General features: G+C 40.4%; 1 protein-coding gene and 1 pseudogene across 1 annotated transcript; both read right to left on the minus strand.

The window, feature by feature from the left end:
* Window positions 1–2,099: 2,099 nt before the first annotated feature.
* LOC106832226 (S-adenosylmethionine decarboxylase proenzyme-like) lies at window positions 2,100–3,102 on the minus strand. Its single transcript, XM_014842902.2, has 2 exons — window positions 2,996–3,102; window positions 2,100–2,637 (listed from the first exon to the last, which is right to left on the minus strand). Exons 1-2 carry the CDS (start codon window positions 3,100–3,102, stop codon window positions 2,100–2,102), a joined length of 645 nt encoding a protein of 214 aa, XP_014698388.2.
* A 2,329-nt stretch (window positions 3,103–5,431) lies between these two features.
* On the minus strand, window positions 5,432–6,368 carry LOC106832173 (olfactory receptor 9S13-like; annotated as a pseudogene).
* Between the last annotated feature and the right edge of the window lie 20,345 nt (window positions 6,369–26,713).

The following is a 26,713-nucleotide window of genomic DNA, read 5'->3' on the forward strand; positions in this document are numbered from 1 at the left end:
TCTCTTTTTATGTCTGTCTCTCTCTCCTCTGTGCGAGTGTGTGTGTGTGTGTCTTGGTGCAATGTCTGTCTTAAGGAAACTGGATCTTTGTCCCATAGAATTTCCCACAGTTCAAGTTTGCTGATCACATCTCAGTGTGCCATTCACCATTTTCCTCTGTCAGATGTGTTTCCTGTAAGTTGGTAGTTGGATCTAGAAGCTTGGTTAGATTTACAGTGATGTTGCTATTATTATTGCCAATGCACGACTACCTCACGGGCGGCCTTTAGTTCTCTCTTGGTGTGATGTTATCGGTCGCTGTGATCATTGCCTATTTGCGTTGTCACTATGGGCTGTAGACGGACAGATGCTGATTCTATAATTCCTCCTTCGGCTGGAGTACGTCCTCCTCAGCTGCAGCGCCTCCAGGAGGATGAACTTCCTCCTCTACTATCTGCTTCCTCGGGGATAAAGGGACCAGCGCTTCTCCTGTGTGTCTAGGAGAAGCAGCTTGCTTGGTCCTTCCTCTTTAGGTAGCATTTTGAAAACAGTGAATTGATTCGTTAGCATCCTCCGATGATGACTAAGTTTTTTGCATTATTGTGATCATAGATTCAACTCACTTGATGTTTTCTGTCTATTGCAATTATTATCCTTAATCCTGTCCACTCATCCCATTTTTAGCCAGTGGGCATCTCTTCAAGTTGGTCCAAATCCTTTTGACATGACCTACTAGTTTTTGATAATATTTTGCTTCTGGTGTGGCATGCTGTTCCAACATGTACATTTCTCTAAGGATCCAAGTAGCTTTTAGTGGGATTTGAGCCCTTCAAGACCACATTCCTGTGGCTGATTGAGCTGTTTAACTTAACTCATTGGCTGCTCCCTCTCAGATTCCTGTTTGGTTCCTCCTCTTTCTGACTTCTAATTGTGGCAGTGCCAGGACTCAGTCATCTGGTTTTTCCTCTCTGCTGTCACTATCTGAGTGATATCATCTAACCTCATAACCTTATCAACTTAGTCAGCACTCCCACTACTGAAATTTATCAACTTAGTCAGCACTCCCACTACTGAAATTTATGCCTTCAGAGTGGACCTCTGCCCTCATCCCCAGACTCGTATGCTCCCGACTGGCTATTCAGTGTCCTCTTGGATGTACAAAATTAGCATGTCCAAACTGAACTCATAATTTTCCCTACTAGCGCCAATAACTTCCCCCAAACCCTACTCTTCCCATCCCATTTAACAACAATCCTATCCTTCTGGATGTTCCGGCCAATATCCTTGGGGTCACCTTTGACTCCTCTCTTTTGTCCATACCCCACATCTGTTCTGTCAACAAAACCTTATCTTAAAACTATCCTCAGACTTTATCTCCTTTTGCTATCACTCAGTTCAAGCATTATTTTTTTAACAAAGTATTGCTTTATTGGAGGTGGGGGTTGGGAGGGGAGACACCATGATGAGGAATGAAATCAATTAAAGGCATACAAATGCAGGAAGCAATAATGTTAAAACAGTCATACGCAAAATGGAGAACTACAATCATTTTCTTAAGAGCACTTGACTCGTGGAAGAAAAACTTTAATTGCTGTTGCAAAAAACATCTGTATGAAATAGAAATTGGTTTCAATAACATTAGTAGAGAATAGATTCCTGAAAGTGGAGGAGACTGGATGTAAAATCCTGGCAGCCATCTAATGGAACAATCCTGCATGGTTAGGCTGAGGCCAACACCTGATGAGGATGGAAGCCTTGTCTGTGGGGAATTTTGGATGATACCTGGAGAAATATTACACTGTGCGTAAACCAAACTGAATTGCTTTCACAAGTGTTGTAAACTTTGATATAGTAAAAGGTCTTTTCCACATGCACTTCAATTTCACAGCAAGAGTGGCATAGGATACCTAAACACGGGAGACAGCATTCATGCAAGATATCTAACTCCTTGATATAACGATAAATGCAATTCAAAATGATTGTGCTGTCATTACATGTAGCACTTTCTGCAACAACAAGGTGGTGGTTATGGAAAGCGTGGCCCCGGCATCAGTACCTAAAAAGTAGCCACCACTTTCCTCTATGTATGTTCTCTTTTTGCATTTTTTCTTCATTTTTCCTCAACTCTGCTGTTGTTGCTGCTTCTTAGCAAAACTGGTAAAAACAAAATAGTAATTATTGAATATAGCACTCTGGCAGTCAAGACGTTTAAAACCTTCAATCTTCTGGGGTGAAGAAAGCACCATGGGACATTTAGAACTCTGATTTACAAACAGGGTGGTCACAAATTTTCCTGGCTTGAAGACTTCCACAGCTTTCCTGATCAGGTCATCGTAGGAGGTCTGACTTAAGTTTGTTTCAAAGCTAACATAAGAAAATTCTGGTTCTGTAGTGATGCAAATAGTCCAATAAGTTTCATCTGATTTCATTCCATTCATTGAATACCCACAAGGATTGGACATTGTGGCATCAATGACAGAACCTGGTATCCCATCACAAATTCCACTCTCACGAGTGACATCCTTTGCAGTAATGCCATCTTTCACGTAGAACTGGTCCAGAGCTGCTGGGTCAAGCTCGCTCATCAGGATTTTCAGGGTTCGAGCTGGCTGACTGATCACCCGACTCTCTGGGAAATCCAAAGTATACAAGTACCGACAGGCAGAATTCATACGTCCCATACAATATGCTGCTTCATTTGGGAAAATTGCATTAAGAAACTCTACTTCTTCCTGGAAATTCCGGTGTGGGCATGCTTGGTGAGAAGGCTCCATGAAATTCTTACAAGAATAAAAGGAGCTTTGAATGGAGTCAACCCCACTGTAATCCCCGCAAGTTTCAACAGGGGACCAGTGCTTCCAGCACGAGGGTGGTACCACGTGTCTTCAAAATGAAACGTCTCTTGGAAACACACATCCTGCTGACACTGAGCACATAAGCTTCCTGCTTGTTCGTTTTTGTCACACTTATGATTGAACATTGCATGCCCTTCAAAAGTATGTCCCACTCGGATCTCGGGATGGTGCGGAGATCCCCAGATCCTTGGTTTGTGTCGGGTTGGTGCCTGGAGAACCACACCTCCAGCGGCTTCTCAGTCCCTTTGAAAAAATGTGCAGCTTCCATCACCTTGAGACCAGCGAACAACCACCCACCACAGAAAATCATCTAAATTAAATCTCTTCTCCCGCCGCTGCAGATTGTTCACCGCTGCAGATTGTTCCAGCTGTGTTGCTAAAGTTCTGGTTCCTTTTATTTGAACGTGAGTCTGTTGGAAAAAGAGGCAGATACAGTTGAGTCTCTTGTAGTCCGTGGTTTCCCCGTTAGAGAGAGTAGCGCGAGCGTTAGCTAATGTCGCCGGCCATACCGTGGAAGCCCCGTTCAAGCATTATCTTTTGGTCAGACTCCTGCAATAGCACCGCAACTGGTGTCAGTAATACACCGGATAAACCTGTTCACCTGAAGGCAAGCAATGTCCTTTCCCTGCTCAACACCATCGTAAGGGTTAACATCTCACTCCGTTTTGGGGAGCACAGCTCTCACCACGCCTTGGAGACCCCGCTCAGCCCCAACCTGCCGACCCTATTCTCCACGGCTCCCCCTTGCTCGCTCCGCCATGGGCACACTGGCCTCTTTAGGGTTGCTCAGACTCCCCGGCCACACTGCCTTCAGGGTCTTCACACCTGCTATTCTGTCTTCCTGGCATAGCTCCTTGGTTGCTCATTTGACATTTCTTGAATTTCCTTTGATTATGTCTTCTTACAAGGATGTGTTTTAATTTCTGAATATTTGGGATTTTTCAGATATTTTTCTATTATTGGCTTCTAGTGTAACACTGTTTATATCTGAGATCTTCCTTTGTATGATTTCAATCTTTTTAATTTTACTGAAACATTTTCATGGCCCAGAAGATAGCCTATCTTGGTGAATGTTTCAGGTGTACTTTAAAAAGAATTTGTAGGGCCAGCCCCAGGGGCCTAGTGGTTAAGTTCAGTGTGCTCTGCTTCATCAGCTGGGGTTCGGTTCCCCGGTGTAGACCTACACCACTTGTCTATCAATGGCTATGCTTTGGCAGCGACCCACGTACAAAAAGAGGAAGATTGGCAGCGGATGTTAGCTCAGGGCAAATCTTCCTCAGCAAAAAAATTAAAAAACAAACAAACAAATAAATAAACAGACTTTGTATTCTACTGTTGTGAGTGGAGTGTTCTGTAAATGTCAAGTTGGTCTATTGTGTTGCTAAGTTTTCTATTCTTTGCTGATTTACAGTGTGTTTGTTCTGCTGAATTCTGAGATGGTTCATGGCTATCTCCAACGATAATGGTCGATTTGCTTATTTTTCCTTCCAGTTCCATCTGTATTCATATATTATGACATTCTTTTATTAGGTGAATGCATATTTCAGGTTTTTATGTCCTCTTGAGGAATTATCACGTCTCTCTTTATCTTTGGTAATATTCTTCGTTCTACAATTTGGTACTTTTATAGCCTCTCCAAGTTTGTTTTGACTATTTTTTGAACAGCATACTTGTTCCATCCTTTTACTTTTAACCTACCTGTGTCTTTATATTTAAAGTAGATTTTTTTTTGATGAGGAAGGTTGTTGCTGAGCTAACATCTGTGCCAGTCCTCCTCTATTTTGTGCGTGGGACACCACCACAGCACGGCTGGTGAGCGGTGTGTAGGTCTGCACCTGGGATCTGAAACCATGAACCCCGGGCCACTGAAGTGGAGCACGCGAACTTAACCACTATGCCACCAGGCCAGCCCCTAAAGTAGATTTTTAATGGCATATATTAGATATTGCTTTGTTTATCCAATCTGACAAGCTCTGCCTTTTAACTACAGTGTTCACATTTATGCACTTCTTGTAATTGTCAATATGATTATGTTTAAATCTACCATCTTGCTATTAGTTTACTGCTATGTGTTCCATCTGATTTTTTCCCCCTTTCTTGTCTTATTTGTTGTTGTTAATTGACAATTTCTAAAAAATATCTTTTATGTCCCTTACTGGATCATTTAACTATATTACTTTGTTTTAGCTTTTGGTGATTGTACTAGAGTTTACAACATATATCTTTAATGCATCACGGATGACTGTCAAATTATATTATACTACTTCACATATAGTGTAAGAAACTTAAGACAATAGACTTCTTTGTACCCCTTCCATACTTTGGGCTATTATCATCATATATTTACTTCATATATCATAAACAACACAATACATTTTATTATTTTTTTCTCCATTAGGTAGATAGTTCTCAGAGGACAAGAACATTGTCATATGCATCTTTCTCAAGCACTAGGCAACTGCCTGGTATATAGTGTGTTTTAAGTAAGTGTTGATTGAGTGAAGGAAGGAAGAAATAAATTTGTTGACTTCTACCTACAACCAAAAGGCTCTTCCTTTGCTTAGTTTTTAGGACACTGTCTCTCTGGCCTTCCTTCTTCACGTGGCTGTGTGTTTCTGGCTCAGTCTCCCCAGGGCCTCCTTCACGTCCTTGTTCCGCAGACTGTAGATGAGGGGGTTGAGCATCGGGATGACCAGGCTGTAGAAGACAGAGACCACCTTGCCCTGCTCCATGGACTCGACAGCTCCCGGCTGGGCGGACATGACAAAGCCAGTCCCATAAAAGAGGGACACCGCCACAGGTGGAGAAGACCTTGTTTTTCCCAGCTCCAGAGCGCATCCTCAGGATGGTCACTGTGATGTAGCCGTAGGAGACAAGGACCAAGAGTGTGGTGCCCACGATGATGAGTCCACAGAGGCCAAACATGACCAGCTTGTTGATGGCTGTGTTGGTGCAGGCCAGTCGGAGCAGGGGGGGCACATCACAAAAGAAGTGGTCGATGTGGTTGGAGCTGCAGAACGGGAGGCTGAAGGTGAAGCTGGTCTGTACAATGGAGTTGAGGCAGCCTCCACAGTATGTGCCCAGCACCAGGCGGAAGCAAGCCGAGGGGCACATGGTGATGGGGTAGCGCAGGGGGCTGCAGATGGCCATGAAGCGGTCATAGGCCATGACACCCAGGAGGAAACCTTCAGTGGTGACCAGCAGGGAGAAGAAGAAGAGCTGGGTGGCACAGCCCTGAAAGGTGATGACCTTGGACGAGGAGAAGAAGTTGGCCAGGGCGTTAGGGGCGATGACCGATGAGTAGCACAGGTCCAGGAAGGAGAGGTTCTTGAGGAAGAAGTACATTGGGGAGTGCAGACGCGCATCCAGGGTGATGACCACGATCATGGTGAGGTTCCCCAGGACGGTCCCCAGGTACAGGGCCAGGAATACAGCAAAGAGCAGGGCCTGGGTCCCCAGGCTACCCTGAAACCCTTCCAGCACAAACTCCTGAAAAGGCGCCGCCGAGACGTTTCCATCTCCGTGGCGTGGCATGGCCCTTGGACCTCAGACCAGGAGAAGAAATTCTGCCTCCAGTGATGGTGGACTAGGTAAGTCAAGCTAAACTTCCCGCTGGAGACTGTTGGAAAAAATGAACAACAACGAAAACAAGACTGACTGAAGGTGTAAGAGAGTCAATGATTTAGTGAAGAATTGCTAAACAAAGCTCAAGATCAACAGAGCACCAGGGATTCCAGGACGAGGGCCTCTCTTTTCCCTTGAGACATAGGCCAATTTTGAAGAGGAAGCTTGAGAGGCCAAGTGCTGAAGCAGTGAGTTTTTGCCCGTCTTGTGGAGCTAATGGTGACAGTACTTGGTTACTGGGGACCAGCAAGGATGTATCCATAGGTGTATGTTTTAACACGGGGTAGGTATGCAGCTCAGCCTCTGACCATTTAAATCACTGAAATCATATGAAGGTGAGATCTGAGTGCTAGTGCCCTGGACATCTTGCAGAAATAAATATATCTGCTCAACAGGAAGGCACATCATCCTAAACTTCAAGCTATTTTTCTATAAAAATTTTTATAGACAGTGCCAGACACACAGATTAAAAATTGAGGAGTTAAAGCAATAGAAATTAAAACAACAGAAACAGTAGACAGTAGAAATATCTGCAGAGGCTTCAGATTTTGGAGTTAACAGACATAAACTTTAAAATAACTAGTGTTATTCTGTTTAAAGGATAAAAGATGAGATTAAGAATTTCAGCAGAGATGTGGAAATCATAAAAAGAATCATATGCAACATTTTTTTAAAAGTACATTGACTAAAGTTAGGAACTCAATAGGTGAGTTTAACAGCAGATTAGAAATAAATAAACAGAAAATTTGTGACCTAGAATACAGGTCAGTCATAAATATTAAGAGTGAAGCATGAAGAGACAAAAGGATGGAAAAATCAGAAATGAAGGTAAAAGATGAGATATACTGAAAGATTCGACACATGTATAGTATGAGTTTCTAAAAAAGAGGAGAGTTAATTAGGCTGAATCAGAATTTGAAGAGATAATGGCCAAGTATTATGTCAAACCAATGAAAGATAACAATCTACAGATTCGTGAACCCTACAGAATCAAAGCACGATGAAGCAAAGAATACCACACTTAGACACATCATAGTAAAATTATTTAAAACCAAAATAAAAAGAAAAATCTTAAAAGCAGCCTGAGAAAAAAGACCTAGTCCCTTCAAAGGGTCAGCTGCAGGAGTAAGATGGTCACCTGGCTTCTTATCAGACTAAAAAATAATAGAAGCCAGAGCAAATTATTGCCAACTAGAATTCTATTCCTACCAAAATGTCCTTCAAGACTAAAAGTAAATTCAACAATAATATTTAAAGACTTCAATACTCCATCTTCAGTAATGAATAGAACAATTAGACTAAGGATCAGCAAGGAAATAATAGATTTGAACAACATTATAAACCAAGTATCCTTAACAGACATACAAAGAACACTATCCAACAACAGCAGACTACGTTCTTCTCAAACGCACATGGAGCATTTCCAGGATGGACCATATGTTAGTTCACAAAGCGAGTATCAGCATGTTTAAAAAGATTCAAATTATACTAAGTTCGTCAAACAAAATGGAGGGGAACAGCCTGGTTGCATAGTGGTTAAGGTCATGCACTCTGCTTTGGTGGCCCAGGGTTGGCTGGTTCAGATCCTGGGTGTGGACCTACACACTGCTCATCAAGCCATGCTGTGGCAGCATCCCACATAGAAGAACATAGTTGTATATCTTAGTTGTACATCCCCAAATGTGTGTGAAACCTTTTTGTGTAAAACTGTTGAGAGAAACCAAAGTAGATTTCAGTAACAGGGCAGGGATATGCCAGGTTCCTAAACTGGCAAACTCAATATTGCATAAATGTTAATGCTCCCCACACTGAACAGAGTCAATGAAATCTCAGTGGCTTTTATTTGTGGAATCTAAAATTTATATTGAAATGTGCACCAAGTATTTCCAAGACATTCTAGGGAAGAAAAACAAGGTGGGAAGATTTGTTCTACCAGATAGCGACATAGAAGACGTGGGGATGAAACAATGGTGGGGGCATCCAGAAAGAGAATCTTCCAATGGAACAGAAGAGAGAGCTGTCAATGGTGAGTTTATATAGACACCCAATTTACCCAAAGGCAGCACAATGGAAAAGTGGGAAAATCTGGGACCACTGATGCTCGTGTGTGAAACAGCAATATTTGGCTCTTACCTCACTCTATACACAAAACGCAACTACAGGTCGAGCATAGATCTAAATTTGAAAGTGAACCAGTGAAGATCCTGGTGGACAATACAGAAGATCTTCATGGCCTCAGTGCAGGGGAGGGCTTCTCAAATTTCCTAAACAGGGAGCCAAAAGTATTAAATATAAAGGAAATGCTGGGTGGGTAGAACTACATGGAAATCGAGACACTCTCCAGAGTGTGAAAAGGCAAACCACAGCCTGAGAAAAGATACTTGTAATATGTACAGTGGATAAATGACTTGTCTGCAAAATGTTATCAATAATTCCAGGCAAACAAGAGAAAGACAACCTCAGCAGAAATACAGGCAAGACTCATAGAAGTGCTGCCGGGAAAGGAATAGCCAAATGGCCAACAACCATTGAAACTGGGCACAACCTTGCTGTTCATTGAGAAAAGGCAAATTCAAACATTAATGAGATACGCAGCACACCCACTGAAATCGCTAAAACGAGCAGACGGCTTATAATCAGTGCTCTCAAGGACGGAAGCAACTAGAAGAGAATGTGAATTAGCACAAGAAGTTTGGCATTTTCTACCCAAGTTGAAGATACCTGGCCTGACCTATGACTTAACTTTCCCTCTCGAAGGTATTTACCCAACAGAAATGCACACACCTGTGCACAAGGGGACCTGTACAAGGCTGTCTCCCCCAGCATAATCATAACAGCTGCCAATGAGAAACAACACAAACCTACACTCCAGAAGAAGAGACAGGTGAATTGTGGTATATTTGTCGGGAGGAATGCTATACAGCAGTAAAAAGGAACAAACTACGGGTATGTGAAACACTATGGATGAATCTCGGGAGTGTAACACTGAGCAAAAGAAGGCAGACACGAAAGGACACGTGCCAGAGGATTCCACTTAGCTGAGGTTTGAAAGAGCCGGGGAAGCAACTGTAATGCTCAGGGATTCACGCACACTCAGATGGGAAAACTATAAAGGCAGGTGTGGACATGATGACCTAAAACGTCAGGGCAGTGCCTACCTTTCTGGGGACCAGAGGAATCCGTGGCTCACGGGGCATCCGAGTCTCTGGGACGTCCTGTCTCTTGGCCCGGATGGTGCTTGTGCAGGTGTTTGCTTCGTGATCACCCCCTGGCTGTTCTGTTCAATTCCGTGCACATCTCCGCGTGTGTGTTGTAGCCGAGGGAACAGGGATGGAGCACTTCACTGTCACCAGAGGCTACGGCACTGGAGAGAGGGGTCCACAGGAGCCTTGTCCCTTACTGACCCAGGGCATCTGCTGCCACCCCTCCTTCCTAAATGGACCCAAACCACACAGAAAGGAAAACGTGTGCTTTATTTATTTCACAGGTACCCATCACCTGCTTTGTTAAGGGTGAGAGAGATGCCAGGAGGAGTCAGAAATGGCCCTGCCTCAAGTCACGTGGGTGAACGAGCAGCATCTAACATCCCGCTTCCACCCTCTGTAACAAGATTTTGCCCTCGGTGTTGGTAACCATAATCTTTCCTAATTCTTGTCGCATTTCTCTGACCACTTCTCTCATCTCCTTTGCAGGCCCCCCGTTCCCAGACCACCCTTAAATGACAACGTCTCCTAAAGCTCATTTCCTAATTAAGTGGTTCTCAAATGTCAGCACCCGTTGGAATACCTGGAGAGCCTTTCAAAACACGGATGGCGGGTCCCCATGTTCAGAGATTTTAAATCGGTGGGTCTGAGGGAGGGCCTGAGAATTTGCATTTCTGGGACGTCTCTCGGTGACGTTGATGATGCTGGTCCAAGGACCACACTTTGAGAACAGCTGCAAATTAAGCCTCTAGTTCACTTCTCTCTCACTCTCAAAACATGTGTTTCCAAATGACGATTGGTAATCCCACCAGAACCCCAAGTCATCATGTTCAAAGGTGTTTGTCCATGCCCTCGTGTCTGGGTTAAGGATACACTATCACCAGCCACCCTAAATCCAGTCCACTTCCTCCCCGTGACATCCAACCTGCACTGCTTCCTGCCAGTTCTTTGCATCCAACGTTCCTCCCTCCACCTCTCGTATCATTTCCGGTTCTTCTCACCTCGCATTTGAGCCATTGCCATGGTTTGCTAACGGGCTCCAGCCTGTTCACTCCTTGCTCTGTTTCCTGCCCAGCACTCCCCGCATGGAGTCATAAAATCTCGAGTTCAGCTAACACTGCTCCCTAACGCACACGAGGTGACAGCTTTCCCATCATCTGAAGAATGCACAGAATGGAAGCCCCAGAAGGGGCTCCACTCCAAGCATGCCGGGCGACCTCAGCCCAGCCTGGGACAACCTCTGATTCTCTCATTCTGCCCATAATGTTTGTCTACCGCATCCACCCTGTGGGTGTGACCAGCTCTCCTGTCTCCCGCTGGGGTGCCCTCCATCACCCACGCTGAGGTCATTGCTTCCTCCTCTGTGCATCAGCAACCAGGTCATGCCCCTCTCATGGCACCTGTCCCGTCAAATTGCAGGTACCTGTTTCTGTGTCTGCAATCCTGCAGAACCATGAGGTCCTGGGGGCTGGACTCCGTCTACTTTATTTCTGCATTCCTGACACACCGCATGCCCCTCTGTAGCACACGCTCAGAAGTTGGTGGTACTGATCTGAGCCTGAGAAATGCATTTCAGGCGATGAAGGAGAGACTGGGGCCCCCTGTCCCTGTCATCTAAATGGACCTGCAGCCCAGGGGTAGGGCTGGCCAGGGCAGGAGTGTGGTCACCACTTCCCCTGCTGACAGCAAGCCCTGAGTGCTTACTGTATATCACAGGCCTGCTGCCTCCCTTACACACATGGTCTCCTTCAACTCCTGGCAGCCCTGACAGGTGGCGGCCTTGACCTTACCTTTTCCAGGTGAGCGTCATAACTCTCCCAAGGGCACAGAGCCAAGACCTGTTCTCTCAGGGCTGCCCAGGCTCCTGACCCAGGTCTGTGCTGATGATAATCAGGTGGCACTGAGGACCCCGACCACCCTTCCCCATTCAGCTCTGGCTTCCTGTGCTGTGAAGTGAGAGTTGGGAGGGGGCACCTGGGGTCCCAGTGAGAGTCTGGCCGGGTGCTCCAGGTCCTGGCTGCAGGAAGCTCCTGGGTCTTGGTGCAAGCAGAGGAGAGGATGGTCTCAGCTCACCAGCTCCTCCACGTCTTCTTGCACTAGCCAGGCAGCATGTCAGGGTGCCTGTACCTTGAGGTCACTGCTGGGGATGATCTCTCCACCTGGCACAGCTGAGACTCAGGGCCTCAAATGGCCAGTTAGGTGAACTTGTTTGTGTTCTGGCCTCTGCAGTGAGCTGGGACTCCTGGTGCTCCTAAGTCCCCTGTCGCCACCTTTTGTCTGATCCCCCCTCACCTGCAGGGCCAAGGACCAAAGCCCAGAAGTCCCCCGGGCCCACAGAAGAGACAAGAACAGAATCTAAGAGCAGACCCCATGGCCCTCAGTGGACTGTCCCCCAAGGGGTGGCAGGTGCGAACTCCTGGGTCCAAACCGTCCCATCAGCCCTCCCCACCTCTACCTTAAGCGAGCCGTTCTTCTGTGAGCTGAAATGATCTACTGAGAAGAAATCCCCCTCCGGATCCCTCTGCGCTGCTCTGGGTCTTCCCTCCAGCAGAGTCTGACCTTGTGTGGATCCCCCCATGAGGGAGAGCAGACCACCCAAATGTATTCCTTTGCCTGGAGGAGGATCAGTGGAGGTGGAGTGAAATAATTGACAAGTATTGCTTTTCAAAATTATAAAACCAAAACATGTTTGAAAAATTCAAGCAATTAGAAAGCATTTGGAGCCAAGACTGAGGATGTGCCTCTGTTTACCCCAATCACTGTCCCCACCCCTGGTAGACTGGTGTCTCCACTTCCAAACCTGCTGGGGGAGGAAGCGGCTTGGGTGGGCTTGCGTATTTTGTCTAATTGTTTTTTTCTTTCATGAAATATGATCACACTCTACACCAGGTCTGCAATTTTTAAAATTTTATTTATTTTTGTACGGAATACTGTGTAATGATTGTCTTTCAAAGCCAGAGCCATCCTCTTTCAATGTCTCCAGTGGACCATTGTATGGGGGGAATCATAACACATTCATTTAACACTATGTAAATGGATATTTAGGATTTCGCATTTTTTAACTTTTTATTATGGAAAGAACACTTAACACAAGATCCACCGCCTAACAAATTTTTAAGTGTATGATATGTTATTGTTGATTATAGGTACAACGTTTCACAGCAGATCTCTAAAGCTTATTTATCTTTTTTGAGCAAACTTTCTGCCTGTTAGTTAAAAACTGGCCCCAGCCCCTGGTGACCACCATTCCACTGTTTGCTTCTATGAATTTGACTATTTTAGACCCCTCATATGTGGAACCATACAGTATTTGTCTTTCTGTGACTGGCTTATTTCACTTATAATGATGTCCTTAAGGTTCATCCATGTTTTTACATGTTGCAATATCTCCTTCTTTTTCAAGTCTGAATAGTATTCCATTGCATGAGGATACCACAGTTTCTTTGTCCATTCATCTGTCAAAGGATAGTTGGGTTGTTTCCACATCTTGGCTATTGTGAATAGTGCTGAAGTGATCAAGGGAGTGTAGATAACTCTCTGAGATCCTGATTTCAATTCTTTTGTATAAATACCCAGAATTGGGATTGCTGGATGGTATGGAAGTTCTATTTTTAATTTTTTGAGAAACTTCTGTACTTTTCCCATAGATCAGCACCATTTTGCATTCCCACCAACAGTGTGCAAGTGTTCCAGTTTCTCTACATCCGCGCCAGCAGTCATCGTCTTTTGTTTTTTGGATAATAGTCACCCTGAGAGGTGTCAAGTGAGAGCTCATTGTGGTTTTGATTTGCGTTTCCCTGATGTTTAGGGACATTGAGCATTTTTTCATGTACTTATTGGACATTTGGATGTCTGTTTTGAAGAAATGTGTGTTCAAGTCCTTTGCCCATATTTTAAATTGGGCTGTTAGTTTTTTAAAATTTTTGAGTTGTGGGAATTCTTATATATCTAGAGATTATCCATTATCAGATATATGGTTTGCAAATATTTTCTCCCATTCTGTCGTTGGCTTTTCACTCTGTGGAGGGTTTCCTTTGCTGTGCAGAAGATTTTCAGTTTGATATCGTCCTACTTGTTTACTTTTGTTTTTGTTGCCTGTGCCAAGACCAATGCCATTAAGAGTTTCCCTTATGTTTTCTTCTAGGTGTTTTACAATTTCAGGTTTTATGTTTAAGTTTTTCATCTATTTTGAGTTGATTTTCATGAATGGTGTGAGATAAGGGTCCAAATTCATTCTTTTGCATGTGGATATCCAGTTTTCCCAACACAATTTGTTGCCGACACCAGCCTTCCCTCATTGTGTGTTCTTGATGCCCTTGTTGAAGATCAACTGACCACATACGCAGAGATTTATTTCTGGGCTCTCTACTCTGTTCCATTAATCTATATGTCTGTCGCTATGCCACTCTCATACTGTTTTGATTATTGTAGCTTTGTAACATATTTGGAAACCACAAAGTGTGATAGTTCCAGCTTTGTTCTTCTTTTTAAGATTGATTTGGTTATTCATGGTCCTTTGTGATACCATATGAATTTTAGAATTGTTTTTTCTATTTCTGTAAAAAATGCCATGGAGATTTTCATAGAGATTGCATTGAATCTGTAGGTCACTTTAGGTAGTATGGACATTTTAACAATATTAAGTCTTTAGTGAAAACCATGTTAATGTTTCACTATTAAACCTGCTTTTTACTATAGGTTGGTGGTAGATACATTTTGTCAAGTGAGAACATTACTATGAAGTTTCATATAAATACTGCTTTCGCTGCATCATTTTAGTTTTGACATGCGGCGTTTTCAGTATCATTTAGTTTTACTTACTTAAATTTTAATTGTCATTTCTTCTTTGATCTGTGAGTTTACTTACAAAGCTGTGTTTTAAATTTCCAGATACCTAAGTTTTTTTCAGTTTTATTTTTTAATAACATCTATTTAATTACATTTAAGTCTTAGCTCCTTCGTCATAAAATAATTGACCATGTATGTGTGGGTTTATTTCTGGGCTCTCTATTGAGTTCCGTTGTGCCTGTTTTTAGGCCAATATCATACTGTTTTGACTACTGAACTTTGTAATTTAACATCAGAAAGTGTGATGGCTCCAACTTCATTATTCTTTCTCAAGACTGCCTTGGCTGTTCAGTCTTTTGTGGCTCCATACAAATTTAAGGAGTGTATTTTCTAGTTCTGTGGAAAATGCCACTGGAATTTTATTAGGGATTGCGTTGGCTCTGTAGATCACTTTGGGTGGTGTGGACATTTTAACAATATTAATTCTTCTAATCCATAAGCATATACTATCTTTCCATTTATTTGTGTCTTCTTCAATTTATTTCATCAATGTCCTATAGTTTTCAGTGTATGGACCCTTCACCTCCTTGCTTAAATTTATTCCTAGCATTTTGTTCTTTTGATGCAATTGTAAATGGGATTATTTTCTTAATTTCCCTTTCTGATAGTCCATTATTAGTATATAGAAATGCAAGTGATTTTTGTTTATTGATTTTGTGACCTGCAGCTGTGCTGAATTCATTTATTAGTTTTAACAGTTTTTTGATGGAGTATTAGGGTTTTCTATATATGATATCATATCATCTGCAGATAGAGGAAATTTCACTTCTTCCTTTCTGGTTTTGGATGCCTTTTATTTTTTTTCTTACCTAATTGCTCCAGCTGGGACTTCCAGCACTATGTTGAATAAAAATGGTGAGAGTAGGAACCCTCGTCTCATTCTTGATCCTAGAAGAAAAGCTTTCAGATTTTCTCTGTTGAGTATGATATTAGCTGTGGGCTTGTCATATATTGCCTTTATTATGGTGAGATATGTTCCTGCTATACCTAGTTTGTTGAGAGTTTTTATCATGAATGGATATTTAATATTGTCAAAGTTTTTATGTATCTATTGAGATGATCATATAATTTTTATCCTTCATTTGGTTAATGTGGTGTATCACATTAATTGATTTGGAGATGTTGAACCATGCTTCCATTCCTGGAATAAATCCCACTTGATCATGGTGTATGATCCTTTTACTGTATTTTTTTTTTACAGATTCTATTGTTTTCCTTTTTCTCCCCAAAGCCTCCCGGTACATAGTTGTATATTCTTCGTTGTGGGTCCTTCTAGTTGTGGCATGTGGGATGCTGCCTCAGCGTGGTTTGATGAGCAGTGCCATGTCCGCGCCCAGGATTCGAACCAACGAAACACTGGGCCGCCTGCAGAGGAGCGCACGAACTTAACCACTCAGCCATGGGGTCATCGCCCTTTTACTGTATTTTTTAATTGGATTTGTTGAGGACTTTTGCATCTATGTTCATGAGAGATATTGGCCTGTAATTTTCTTTTCTTAGAATGTCCTTTTCTGGTTTGGGTATCAGGGTAATGCTGTCCTTGTAAAATGAGCTTGGAAGTGTTCCCTTCTCTCTATTTCTGGAAGAGTTTGAGAAGGATTGGTATTATTTCTTCTTTAAATTTTCGGCAGAATTCACCAAAAAGAATTTTTTTATTGGTAAGTCTAGCTAAAGGTTTATCCAAAGAAGAGTTCCAGTCTAAGATGGCAACATAGGAGGCTCCTGAACTCATCTCCTCTCATGGATACACTGATATATTTGGAGCAAATCTCTCTTAAAGAAATCCGGAAAAAACTAGCTGAGCAACTCCTACACATTGAGGGAATGAGAAAGTGCCCACATCAAAATGGGTAGGAAAGACTGAGACACATTCTCACCATAAATCCCACCCTTGGCACTCTCTTCAATCAGGAGAGAACTCACAATTTCCAGCTTCTCCCTGAGGAGCAAAGGGTTTGGATCCAACATCTAGCACCACAACTTTTAAAACTTCCACCTAAGGGATGGGTCCACAAAACGCCTATCTCTGAAAGCCAAGGGGGCTTGCATCCCCAAGACCTGCAAGGCTGTAGAAAACAAAGAATCGGTTCATCATGACCTCACAAAGACTCACTATGGCTGTCCCCCCACAGCTCAGCAGAGAGGGAGCAGACAGAAACACCCACCTTTCAGTCTTTCCCTGAAAAAGACCTCTTTGCATATTTTAAGAGTTACTACCTGAAGGTCAGACTTCTAATTTAGCACACATTTGGGGGCTAACTGCGATCCTCTCCAGAGACTTGGGAAGCCAGCAGACACCATCTCCACATTCTCTTTGTAGCCTGCTCCAAATTGCTAGTATCTTCCTGGAAGAAGCTTGCACACATGTCTGGGACCCTGATTTTTGCATCTGCCACCCAAGGGACCCATCACTATATTGCTTTGTTCTACTGGCCAGCAGGGCTTGTGTTTGCAGGTCACACAAGACTGTAGCAAACAAAGAAACAGTTCTTAACCAGCTATCCCCTTAGGGATTAGTGCAGAAGGCAGACAAAAATGCCCGTCTCCCAGTCTTTCCCTGAAAAGGGTCTATTTCCATACTTTAAAAGCTTCTGCCTGAGAGTCTAGCTTCCTATAACCTGCATCTACTGCTGACCTCGATCCTCCTCTTTGGGGAGGACAGGTCCCCTTTGTGACACTGACAGGCCTTGGTATACCCCCAACTACTAAGAGATACTAAGAACAAAGAAAGCAGCTTAGACAATCTCAAAAGTTTGAGAGACAACCAAGAATTTAGGCAAGGCTGAGTGATAAGTTTTATCTCCTACACAAGGCCACTCCATCAAGTCTGGGAGAGGTGGATATTTTATCTAACATGTGGAAACCAACACAGAGAGTCAAGGAAAAGGAAGAAACACATAAATATATTCTGAATAAAAGAACAACATAAAACTCCAAAGACAGACCTTAATAAAATGTAGATAAGTGATTATCTGATAAAAAGTTCAAAATAATGGTCATAAAGATGCTCACCAAGGTCAGGGAAACAAAATATGAACAAAGTCAGAATTTCAACAGTGATACAAAATCTAAAAAAGTATCAAACAGAAATCACAGGGCTGAAGAATATGATAACTGAACTGAAAAATTGAATAGAAGAAGTTTGACTATAGCCTAGATCAAGTGGAATAAAGGATCAGTGAACCTGAAGACAGGGCAGGAGAGTTCATCCAGTCAGAGGAGCAAAAAGAGAAGGAAAAAGAATGAAGATAGCTCAAGAGACATATGGGACACCATCATGCAGGCCAATATTTGCACTATAGGGGCCTCAAAAGGAGAAGAGAATGAGAAAAGGGACAGAAAGCTTATTCAAAGAAATAATGGCTGAAAACTTCTGTAACCTGGGGAAAGAAACAGACATCCAGATGCAGGAAGCCCAGAGATTCCCAACTAGGATGAATCCAAAGAGATCCACACAGAGACACATTATAATTAAATTGTCAAAAGTTAAAGACAAGGAGAGAATCTTCAAAGCAGCAAGAGAAAAATAACGTGTTACATCCAAGGGAACCCTCATAAGACTATCAGCAGATTTTTTAGCAGAAACTTTGCAGGCCAGAGGGGAGTGGCATAATACAGTCAGCCCTCTATATCTGTGGGTTTCTCATCTGTGGATTCAACCAACTGCAAATTGCATTTGGTTTATTGAATCAGCAGATGCAAAACCCATGGATATAGAGTGCCAGCCCTGTTTATCATACTACACCATTTTATATAAGGAACTTGAGCACCCATGGATTTTGGTATTTGTAGGGATTCCTGGAAGGAAGCCCCTGTGCATACCAAAGGACAGCTGTATCTTCACAGCGCTGAAGGAAAACACTGCCAAGCAAGACTACTCTACCCAGCAAAGTTGTCCTTCAGAATTGAAGGAGAGAGAAAGAGTTTTCAATACCACAAAAGTTGAAAGAGTTCCTCACCACTGGACCTACCTTACAAGAAATGTTAGAGGGACTTCTTCAAGCTGAAACAAAAGGATGCTAATTCGTAACAGGAAAACATATGAAAGTATAAATCTTATGGGTAAAGGTACATATATAGTTATATTCAGAATACTCTGATGCCTTGATGGTGGTGGCTAAATCACTTATAGATTTAGAGTGAAGGTTAAAAGACAAAAGTATTAAAATAAATATAACTACAAATAATTTGTTAATGGATACACAAGGATTGAAGATGCAAATTATGGTATCAAAAACATAAAATGTGGGGAAGAGAGATTTAAAATGTAGAGCTTTAGTATGCATTTGAAGTTAAGTTGTTATAAATTTAAAATATCTTATAAACATAAGATGTTTTATGTAAGCCTCATTGTAACCACAAAGCAAAAGCCTATAGTAGATACGCAAAAGATAAAGAGAAAGGAATCTAAGTATAACACTACAGAAAATTATCACATCACAAAGGAAGAGATCGAGAGAAGAAGAAAGGAATGCAGGAATTATAAACAGCTGGAAAACAACTAACAAAATCACAATAATAAGGCCATACCTTTAAATAATTAGTTTAAATGTAAATGGACTAAATTCTTCAATCAAAGGACATAGAGTGGCTGAATGGATAAAACAATAAGACTCTCTACTCTATACTTCCTGGGAAGCACTCATTCATCTTTGAGGACACACGTGCTGACAGTGAATGGATGACAGACGTTCATGTGAATGGAAACTGAAAGAAAGTGGTGATAGTTATACTCATTACTGCCAAATAGGTTTTAAGCCAAAGACTGTCGTAAGAGACAAAGAAGGTCATTATATAGTGATAAAGTGGTCAATCCAACAAGAGGATATAACATTTAAAAGTATTTAAGCATAAAACGTAGAAGCACCTGAGTACATAGAGCAAATATTTGCAGACCTGAAGAGAGAAATAGACAGCAATACGATAATAGTAGGGGATGTCAATACCCCACTTCCAACAATGGATTGATCATCCAGACAGAAAACCAATAAGGAGACATTGAACTTAAACTACACATTAGGTCTGATGGACTTAGACACTTATAGAACGTTCCATCCAACAGCAGCAGAACACATTTTTCTCAAGCACACGTGGAACATTCTCCAGGATAGATCACATGTTATGGGACAAACAAGTCTTCATAAATTTAAGAAGATTGAAATCATATCAAGCATCTATTCTGGCCACAATGATTTAAAACTAGAAATTAATTACAAGAAGTAAACTAGGTAATTCACAAATATATGGAGATTAATGACATGCTACTGAACAAGCTATGGTTCAAAGAAGAAATCAAAAAATAAGTAAAAAATATATTGAGACAAAAGAAAATGGAAATATGACATACTAAAACTTATGGGATGCAGCAAATGCAGTTTTAAGAAGGAATTTCATAGCAATAAACACCTACATCAAGAAACAAGAAAGACCTCAAATAAACAACCTAACTGTACTCCTCAAGGGACTAGAAAAAGAACAAACTGAGTCCAAAGTTAGTAGAAAATTTTATTATGTTACTGCTTTCCAGATAATTTATGATTTCCCTATTGATTTTCCCCTCTGACCCAAGGCATATCTAGAAATATGTTTCTTAGTCTCCAAAAGCTAGGATTTTTTTTGGTCTCTTGTAATAAATATTTTTAATTTTATTGTATATGACCAAAGAACCTGGAGTAAAAATTATTGTCTTTTAAGCTGATTAAGATTTCAATTTATGGTCAAGCCATGATCTACTTTTGGAACATTCTATGAACAAACAAACAAGAGAAATCCAATATATTTTATTCAAAGCATCTAAGGTTTCTCTTTCTAAAAATATCTAGTGGTTTCTTGAAGCGATCCGTGATTATATTTGCCCTTGCCTATACTTTTGACTGCTAGATCTTTCCAATTCTGTAAGAATTCTCTCCTAACTTTTCTAACACCTTTATGTATTTAAATCCATTTTTAGTGTGCACGAATTTGTGCTGTTATATCATGTGCATGACTTTACCATTTTATTTCTTAACTAGCTCTTTATGCCAGTTGGAACCTTGATCTTTAACTTTGACCTTGTCAGCCATTAATAGCCCCTCTTCTGCTTTTTCTATGCGTTTGACTGCAGCTCTTTGCTCATAACAATATTTTCAACAATTCTCTATCATTTTAATTATGTTTCTTATGCCTTCATATATAGGTGGCTTCCCCCCAGTACAATATCTTTCTTTTAATAGAGAATTAAGTGTATTTACTTTTGTGTGATGGCTTTGCATCGTTCTCTCTTAATATTATTAATAATACATTGGAATACTCTACGGCAATGAAAAGTGAACAATCTATCGCTACAAGCAACAACATAGATGAATATCAAAGTATAATAATGAACGAAGGAGGGCAGACATAAAGAATGCCTACTACGTAATTCCTCTGATACAAATTCAAGAACAGAAAAGTAATCTTCAGCATTAAAGGTTAAGATAGTGATTACCTTTGGAGATAAAAAAAGGAGGATAGAGGGTTTCTGAACTGTGGTAGTGTTCTTTTTCTTTGCTAGGGAGTGATTTACATGGGTGTGCTCACTTTTTAAGAATTCACTGAGTTGTATACTTTAGATCTTATTCAGCTTTCTGTAAAAATGATATATGTAAAAAATGTTTACTATTTTTTTCTAATCTATGAACACAATCATATTGTCTGCAAATTATAGCTTGACATTTTCTGAGTCCTGTTTCTTCTAACACTAGGCCTTTAATTTACATTTTTATTGAATTTTTGTGTCACTGTGCTTGTAACTCCAACACAATATTAAGGCGTGTGATAGAGGCTATTGCATCCTCGTTTAATTTCTAATTTTAGAGGAAATTCTTTCAACATTTTATCATTTAAGTATATTTGCTGTAAGTTTTTAGAAGGTCTCCTTAATGAGGTTATGGATGTTTCCTTCTTTTCCTAGTTTGCTAAGAATTTTTGTAAGAAATGGGAAGCTGAATTTCATCAAATGCTTGTATTGTGTGTATATTCTCCTTCATTCTATTCGTGAGATAAGTTACATAAATTTATTTTTAAGTGTTTAATAAACATTGCATTTCTGAATTATACACAAGTTGGTTGTAATGAATTACATCTATCTGTCTGTCTACCTATCTATCTATCTATCTAATCTATCTGTCTGTCTATCTATCTATCTATCTCTCTATCATCCATCTATCTATCCTCTATCTATCTATCTATCTATCTATCTATCTATCTATCTAAGTATCTATCTATCTATCTATCTATCTATCTATCTATCTATCTATCTAAGTATCTATCTATCTACCTATCTATCTATCTATCTAACTATCTATCTATCTATCTACCTATCTATCTATCTATCTACAGTCAGCCTTTTGTTTTAAGGGGGTTTTTTTGTTTGTAAAAAGTTTCATCAATATTTATTGGTGAGGAGGGCCTGTAATTCTTTAATGTCCTTGTCAAATTCAAGAATCAAAATTATGCTGGCCTTCTAAAATGAGTTCATCAATGTTCCCTCTATTTCTATTTTCAAGAATGGCGTGGTCATGCTTCTTTTATGTTTGGAAAAATCACAGACAGAGTTTCTCTGTCTAGAATTTTTTCATGTGGTAAGTTTGTAATTTCAGATTGAATATCTTTATATATAATCATTCAGCTTTTTAATTTCATTTTATGTTGGCTTTGGTAAGGTTGCATTACTATATAAATATTTGTCCTTTGCATCTAAATTTTCAGTTGGCTTAAAGTTGTTCATAATGTCCCCTTGCCATCTTTTTAAAGTGTGTGGGCTCTGTGTGATGTCCCTGTTTCATTCCTGATATTGATTATTGATGCCTTTCTTTTTTTTTTTTTTGATCCATCTCACCATGTGTTTTTACACTTTCATTAGCCTTTATAAAGAACAAACTTTTAACTTGGTTGATCTCTATATTGAGTGTTTATTTCCTGTTTCATTCACTTTTGCTCTTATCATTATTTCTTCCCTTCTACTTTCTTTGGGTTAAATTTGATCTTCTACCAATGTCTTGAAATGGCTCCCATTGAAAATACAATTCTCTGTCTTATGAAGATAAGACCTTTTTCTCTGCCTGCCTTTAGGTTTTCCATTTGAATCTGGTTTTCATAATCTTTTTCTTTTTTTTGAGGAAGATTAGCCCTGAGCTAACCACTGCCAGTCCTCCTCTTTTTGCTGAGGAAGACTGGCCCTGAGCTAACATCCGTGCCCATCTTCCTCTACTTTATATGTGGGACACTTACCACAGCATGGCTTTTGCCAAGCGGTGCCATGTCTGCACCTGTGACTCGAACCAGCAAACCCCGGGCCACTGAGAAGCAGAACATGCTCACTTAACCACTGAGCCACCAGGCCGGCCCCTGGTTTTCATAATCTTAACTGTTACATGCCTAGCTGTAGTTTTTTAAAAAATAAATATCCTACTTGAGGTTTCATCAGTTTTGGAAAACTTATCTATTACGTATTCAAATATTAGTCTCAGCTCATTGCCTCACTTCTTCATTTGAAGACTCCAATTATATATATGCTAAAAAATGTTATTACCATATCTTCAATGTCTCTTACTACTTTTTAAGTAATTTTAATTTTTTTTCTTTTTATGCATAACTATGGATATTTTCTTTTGATCTATATTCCAGTTTACTAATTCTCTCTCCAACTATATCTACTCCATTGTTAAACTCATTTGTTGAGTTCTTAATTGCAGTTATTTATTTTTAATTCATACTTGCAATTCCTTGAACACACTTTTAATTCTCTGAACATATAATGGTACTTATTTTAAAGTCCATGCCTGAGATCTCCTGTGGCTCTGTTTCTAATGTCTACTTTTTCTTTTTGTTTTCTCTCTTGTTTTCCTGAATGGCTGTTACTTTTGCTTACATGTCAAATGCACATTTTTAAATGCAGGGACGATTTGAAGGTCTAGATCATGGTAAGACTCCCCTGAGAGAGTTTACTTTGCTTCTAGTCAGCAGCCAGACCAGCAAACCTGACCACATTAATTCAATCAGAAACTAAGAAGATTTGGATCTGGGAGATAGTGTGAAAGCTGATTGACTTTCATTTTACTGCTACTTCCAGGATATTGCCCTTCAACCCCCCTCCTCTTAGGTGCCAGTTGTTGCCCTCTCGGCCCCAGGAGTCTGCTGGGTAAATCCTCTGCATCTCAGCATCAACTTTAGTTTTGGCAACTGCCTGAAGGGAAAAGCCCCAGCAAATTTTAATCTCACTTGTCTCGGCTTCACTTATGTTTCAATCTTGGCCCCCAAAACCTTCCTGCCCTAGTTGCTGTCTAGAGCTCTCAGAACATTTAAAAATATCTTAAAATATTTCATATTTAAGAAAAAGGGTTTGTTTGAAATACTTTTTTTCCATTGCTGGAACAGAGTTCCTGTTGTATCATTTTCTATGCTTTTCTTTTTGAACCTCCTGTGTCATTACGTTTTAGATGTATCTTATGTGTAAAGCATCCAACAAAGTGGGCTTTTTTTCTTGCCACTCTCAGAGACATTTTCTCTCAAAAGTTTAACTCATTACATTTATCTTTGTGTGATTTTTGATGTGTTTATACTTATAACTCATATATCTTCTTGTACTTTATGTTGGCCATTTTTCTTACCCTTTTTCCCACTAATTTTTGTACAAATGATTGATACTTTTGTCCCACTTTTTACTCTCAGTATTTGGAAATTACACATTTATTTCTATTCTTCTAGTGGCCACTCTTACCTTTTTAATACATATGTTAAGCTTATATTGATGTTTAGAGTTAGAATTAGAATCTCCTTTCCTGAAGAAACCAAGAACGTTAGCATGCTCTTCCCCTTAACACGCTGCTCTAATGTTAACATCATTTAGCATTTTAAAACCAAATTTTGTTTAAAAAATGAACATTGTATTACATCCTGTATCAAAAGTCATGAGGCTTAAAAATACATTTTACTTTTTTATTTTTCACCATGCTTTCTTGTATAAGTTGTCTTTCTTATTTTTTGAACCATTGATTTTGCTGGAGTACGTCACATACAACTGTCTCATTGTTTTTAATAAACGAGATGTGCCAGTTGTGTGGGATCTGTTGCTGCTTATACAGGGCTTATCACTCTGGCTCCAAAGCCCACAAATAGCACTTTTAACCTGTGGACAAATGCCCTGATAGGCACCCTAGGAAAATTGAGGGGAGATTGGTTGGTCTAGATGGGTTCAAAGTAGCTTCCAGGTTAATTACCTGCCAAATACCCTAGAGTCTCTTTCTGCTTCTTGCGTCTGTTGATGTAACGCCAACTATGCCTGCCTCCACAGCAATCTCCTCCTGCATATTTTGGGGGTTTGATTTACACTGTATTGGTTACTCTACAGATGTTTTCCTTCCTGAAGTATTCTTTAAAATGTCTTCTCATTGGTGACATTATTTCCAATGTTCCAAATTATTATAGAGTCATCACATTTCAGAAACTGTCTTTTCTATCATTTAATAAGATCTGGGTTGGATGAGAGAAAAGACAAATGTGCCTATTCTGCCATCATGATCCATTACAGCTTTAATTTGTATAATAATGTAATAAGTGACAGCCAAATATTTGGATTTTTTATTAAAAATTTTAAATTAATTAGTCTTGTTCAATAAAGAAGAGGTTCAAAAAGATTCAAAGGATAAAAAAGAGATTTTAAAATTTTTGAACATGAGTATTAGGATATCCTTTGAACATATAGGATATATATATATTTGAATATATTCAAAAGATGTGCTACTACTCATGTGTTTAGATACTATGTTCAAATACATATTCAAAATAATAATTACTTAATTTTTAATTAATTATAATAAATTAATGAATTATAAATTAATAATCAACCTATTCTTCTACTATGCTGTGCAGCTAAAATGCATTCACATGCTTATTTAAATACATTCTAACAACATTGAGTCAAATATTAACAGTGCTTAGCAATATTTAATGTCTTTCTAGAGAGCTCACTGCTAGTGATTGAACTGACATTCAAGCCTGAATACAAATCCAGCACTGATTCTACATGAAATCCGCCCTTTTCTGTTTGCCCTCTATCCTGGCCTTATGAGAAGTGAGTTAGTCCTCACATTGGACTGCTTGCTAGTAATACCAGACCTTGTTTTTTCCCAACCCTGAAGTAACATTCTCCCCCGGGCTCTGCCTTCAGACTAACTCTGCTGCTAACAGTCTTGAAACTCTTGCCTCATTAAAGAGTTTCTAATGAGCTAACCAAACACGGATGGAGTTTGGCCAAGAAAAGGCCCTCGGAGAATGTGGACTCTGAGACAGCGAGGATAGGGAGGTAAATCCCTGGAGAACACAGCCTCCATGACTCTGGGATCCTAATGAGCCAGGCTTGGCTCACAACCAGCTCCCAGTGATCAAACTGCATATTGTAATGAGCGTGGGCTTTTGACCCCAGCCTCTAGTGGGCCAGCTTGGCAAGCTGCATCTTCTAGGGTATTCAACATAGCCACCTGCTCTTGATGGAGACTGAAAATCCCAGATACTAACTTTATTAGCTTCCCTTGCAGCTGGGAGTGCGTATACTTAATGCAGTTGTGACCAATGAGGCATAAAAGGGAACGATCTGGAAAATAGTTTACTCATGAGCAAAAGGTATAGGAGGCCAAGGTATACTCTGCAGAAAAGATTAATAGTTCTCCCCCAAAATTCATTTCCTTTTATTGTATTGTAATAGGATACCTATTATTAGCAGTTTACTTGATCACCCAGAATGAAGACAATAACTTTCATCCTCTCTTGCAATGGGTGTGGCCGTATAACTGAGTTTTGATTAATGTAACACAGCAGCAAATTTACTAAAGAAAAATGACTGAAACTGGGTAAGAACAGCAAAGTCTATGGCATTTTGAATTGGGCTTCTCTCATCCACCTCTTGCTGCCTCCATGGACTAGTGGCCTTGAAAAGCAGCCTTGCAGACAGCAGAAGAGGAAGACTGGCTTACAGTTCCCCAAGAATCATCCCAACAGCACTGTCAGTATTTGACCTGACCTGGAAAAGCCACATATATGTTGTAGCTATTTGATCTGACCCAGAGCTCGGTTGAGCCCCAAAGAATTGTTGAAGAGTCAGTGTCAATTGTTTAACGTTGCAGCTTCCTAATGCTGCGATATCAGCATTATTGGGACAAAGAGCTCAGTCAAAATGTAAAAGGAATA

The sequence above is a fragment of the Equus asinus genome, chromosome 19 (genome assembly GCF_041296235.1).
Source record: "Equus asinus isolate D_3611 breed Donkey chromosome 19, EquAss-T2T_v2, whole genome shotgun sequence".
NCBI lineage: Eukaryota > Metazoa > Chordata > Mammalia > Perissodactyla > Equidae > Equus > Equus asinus.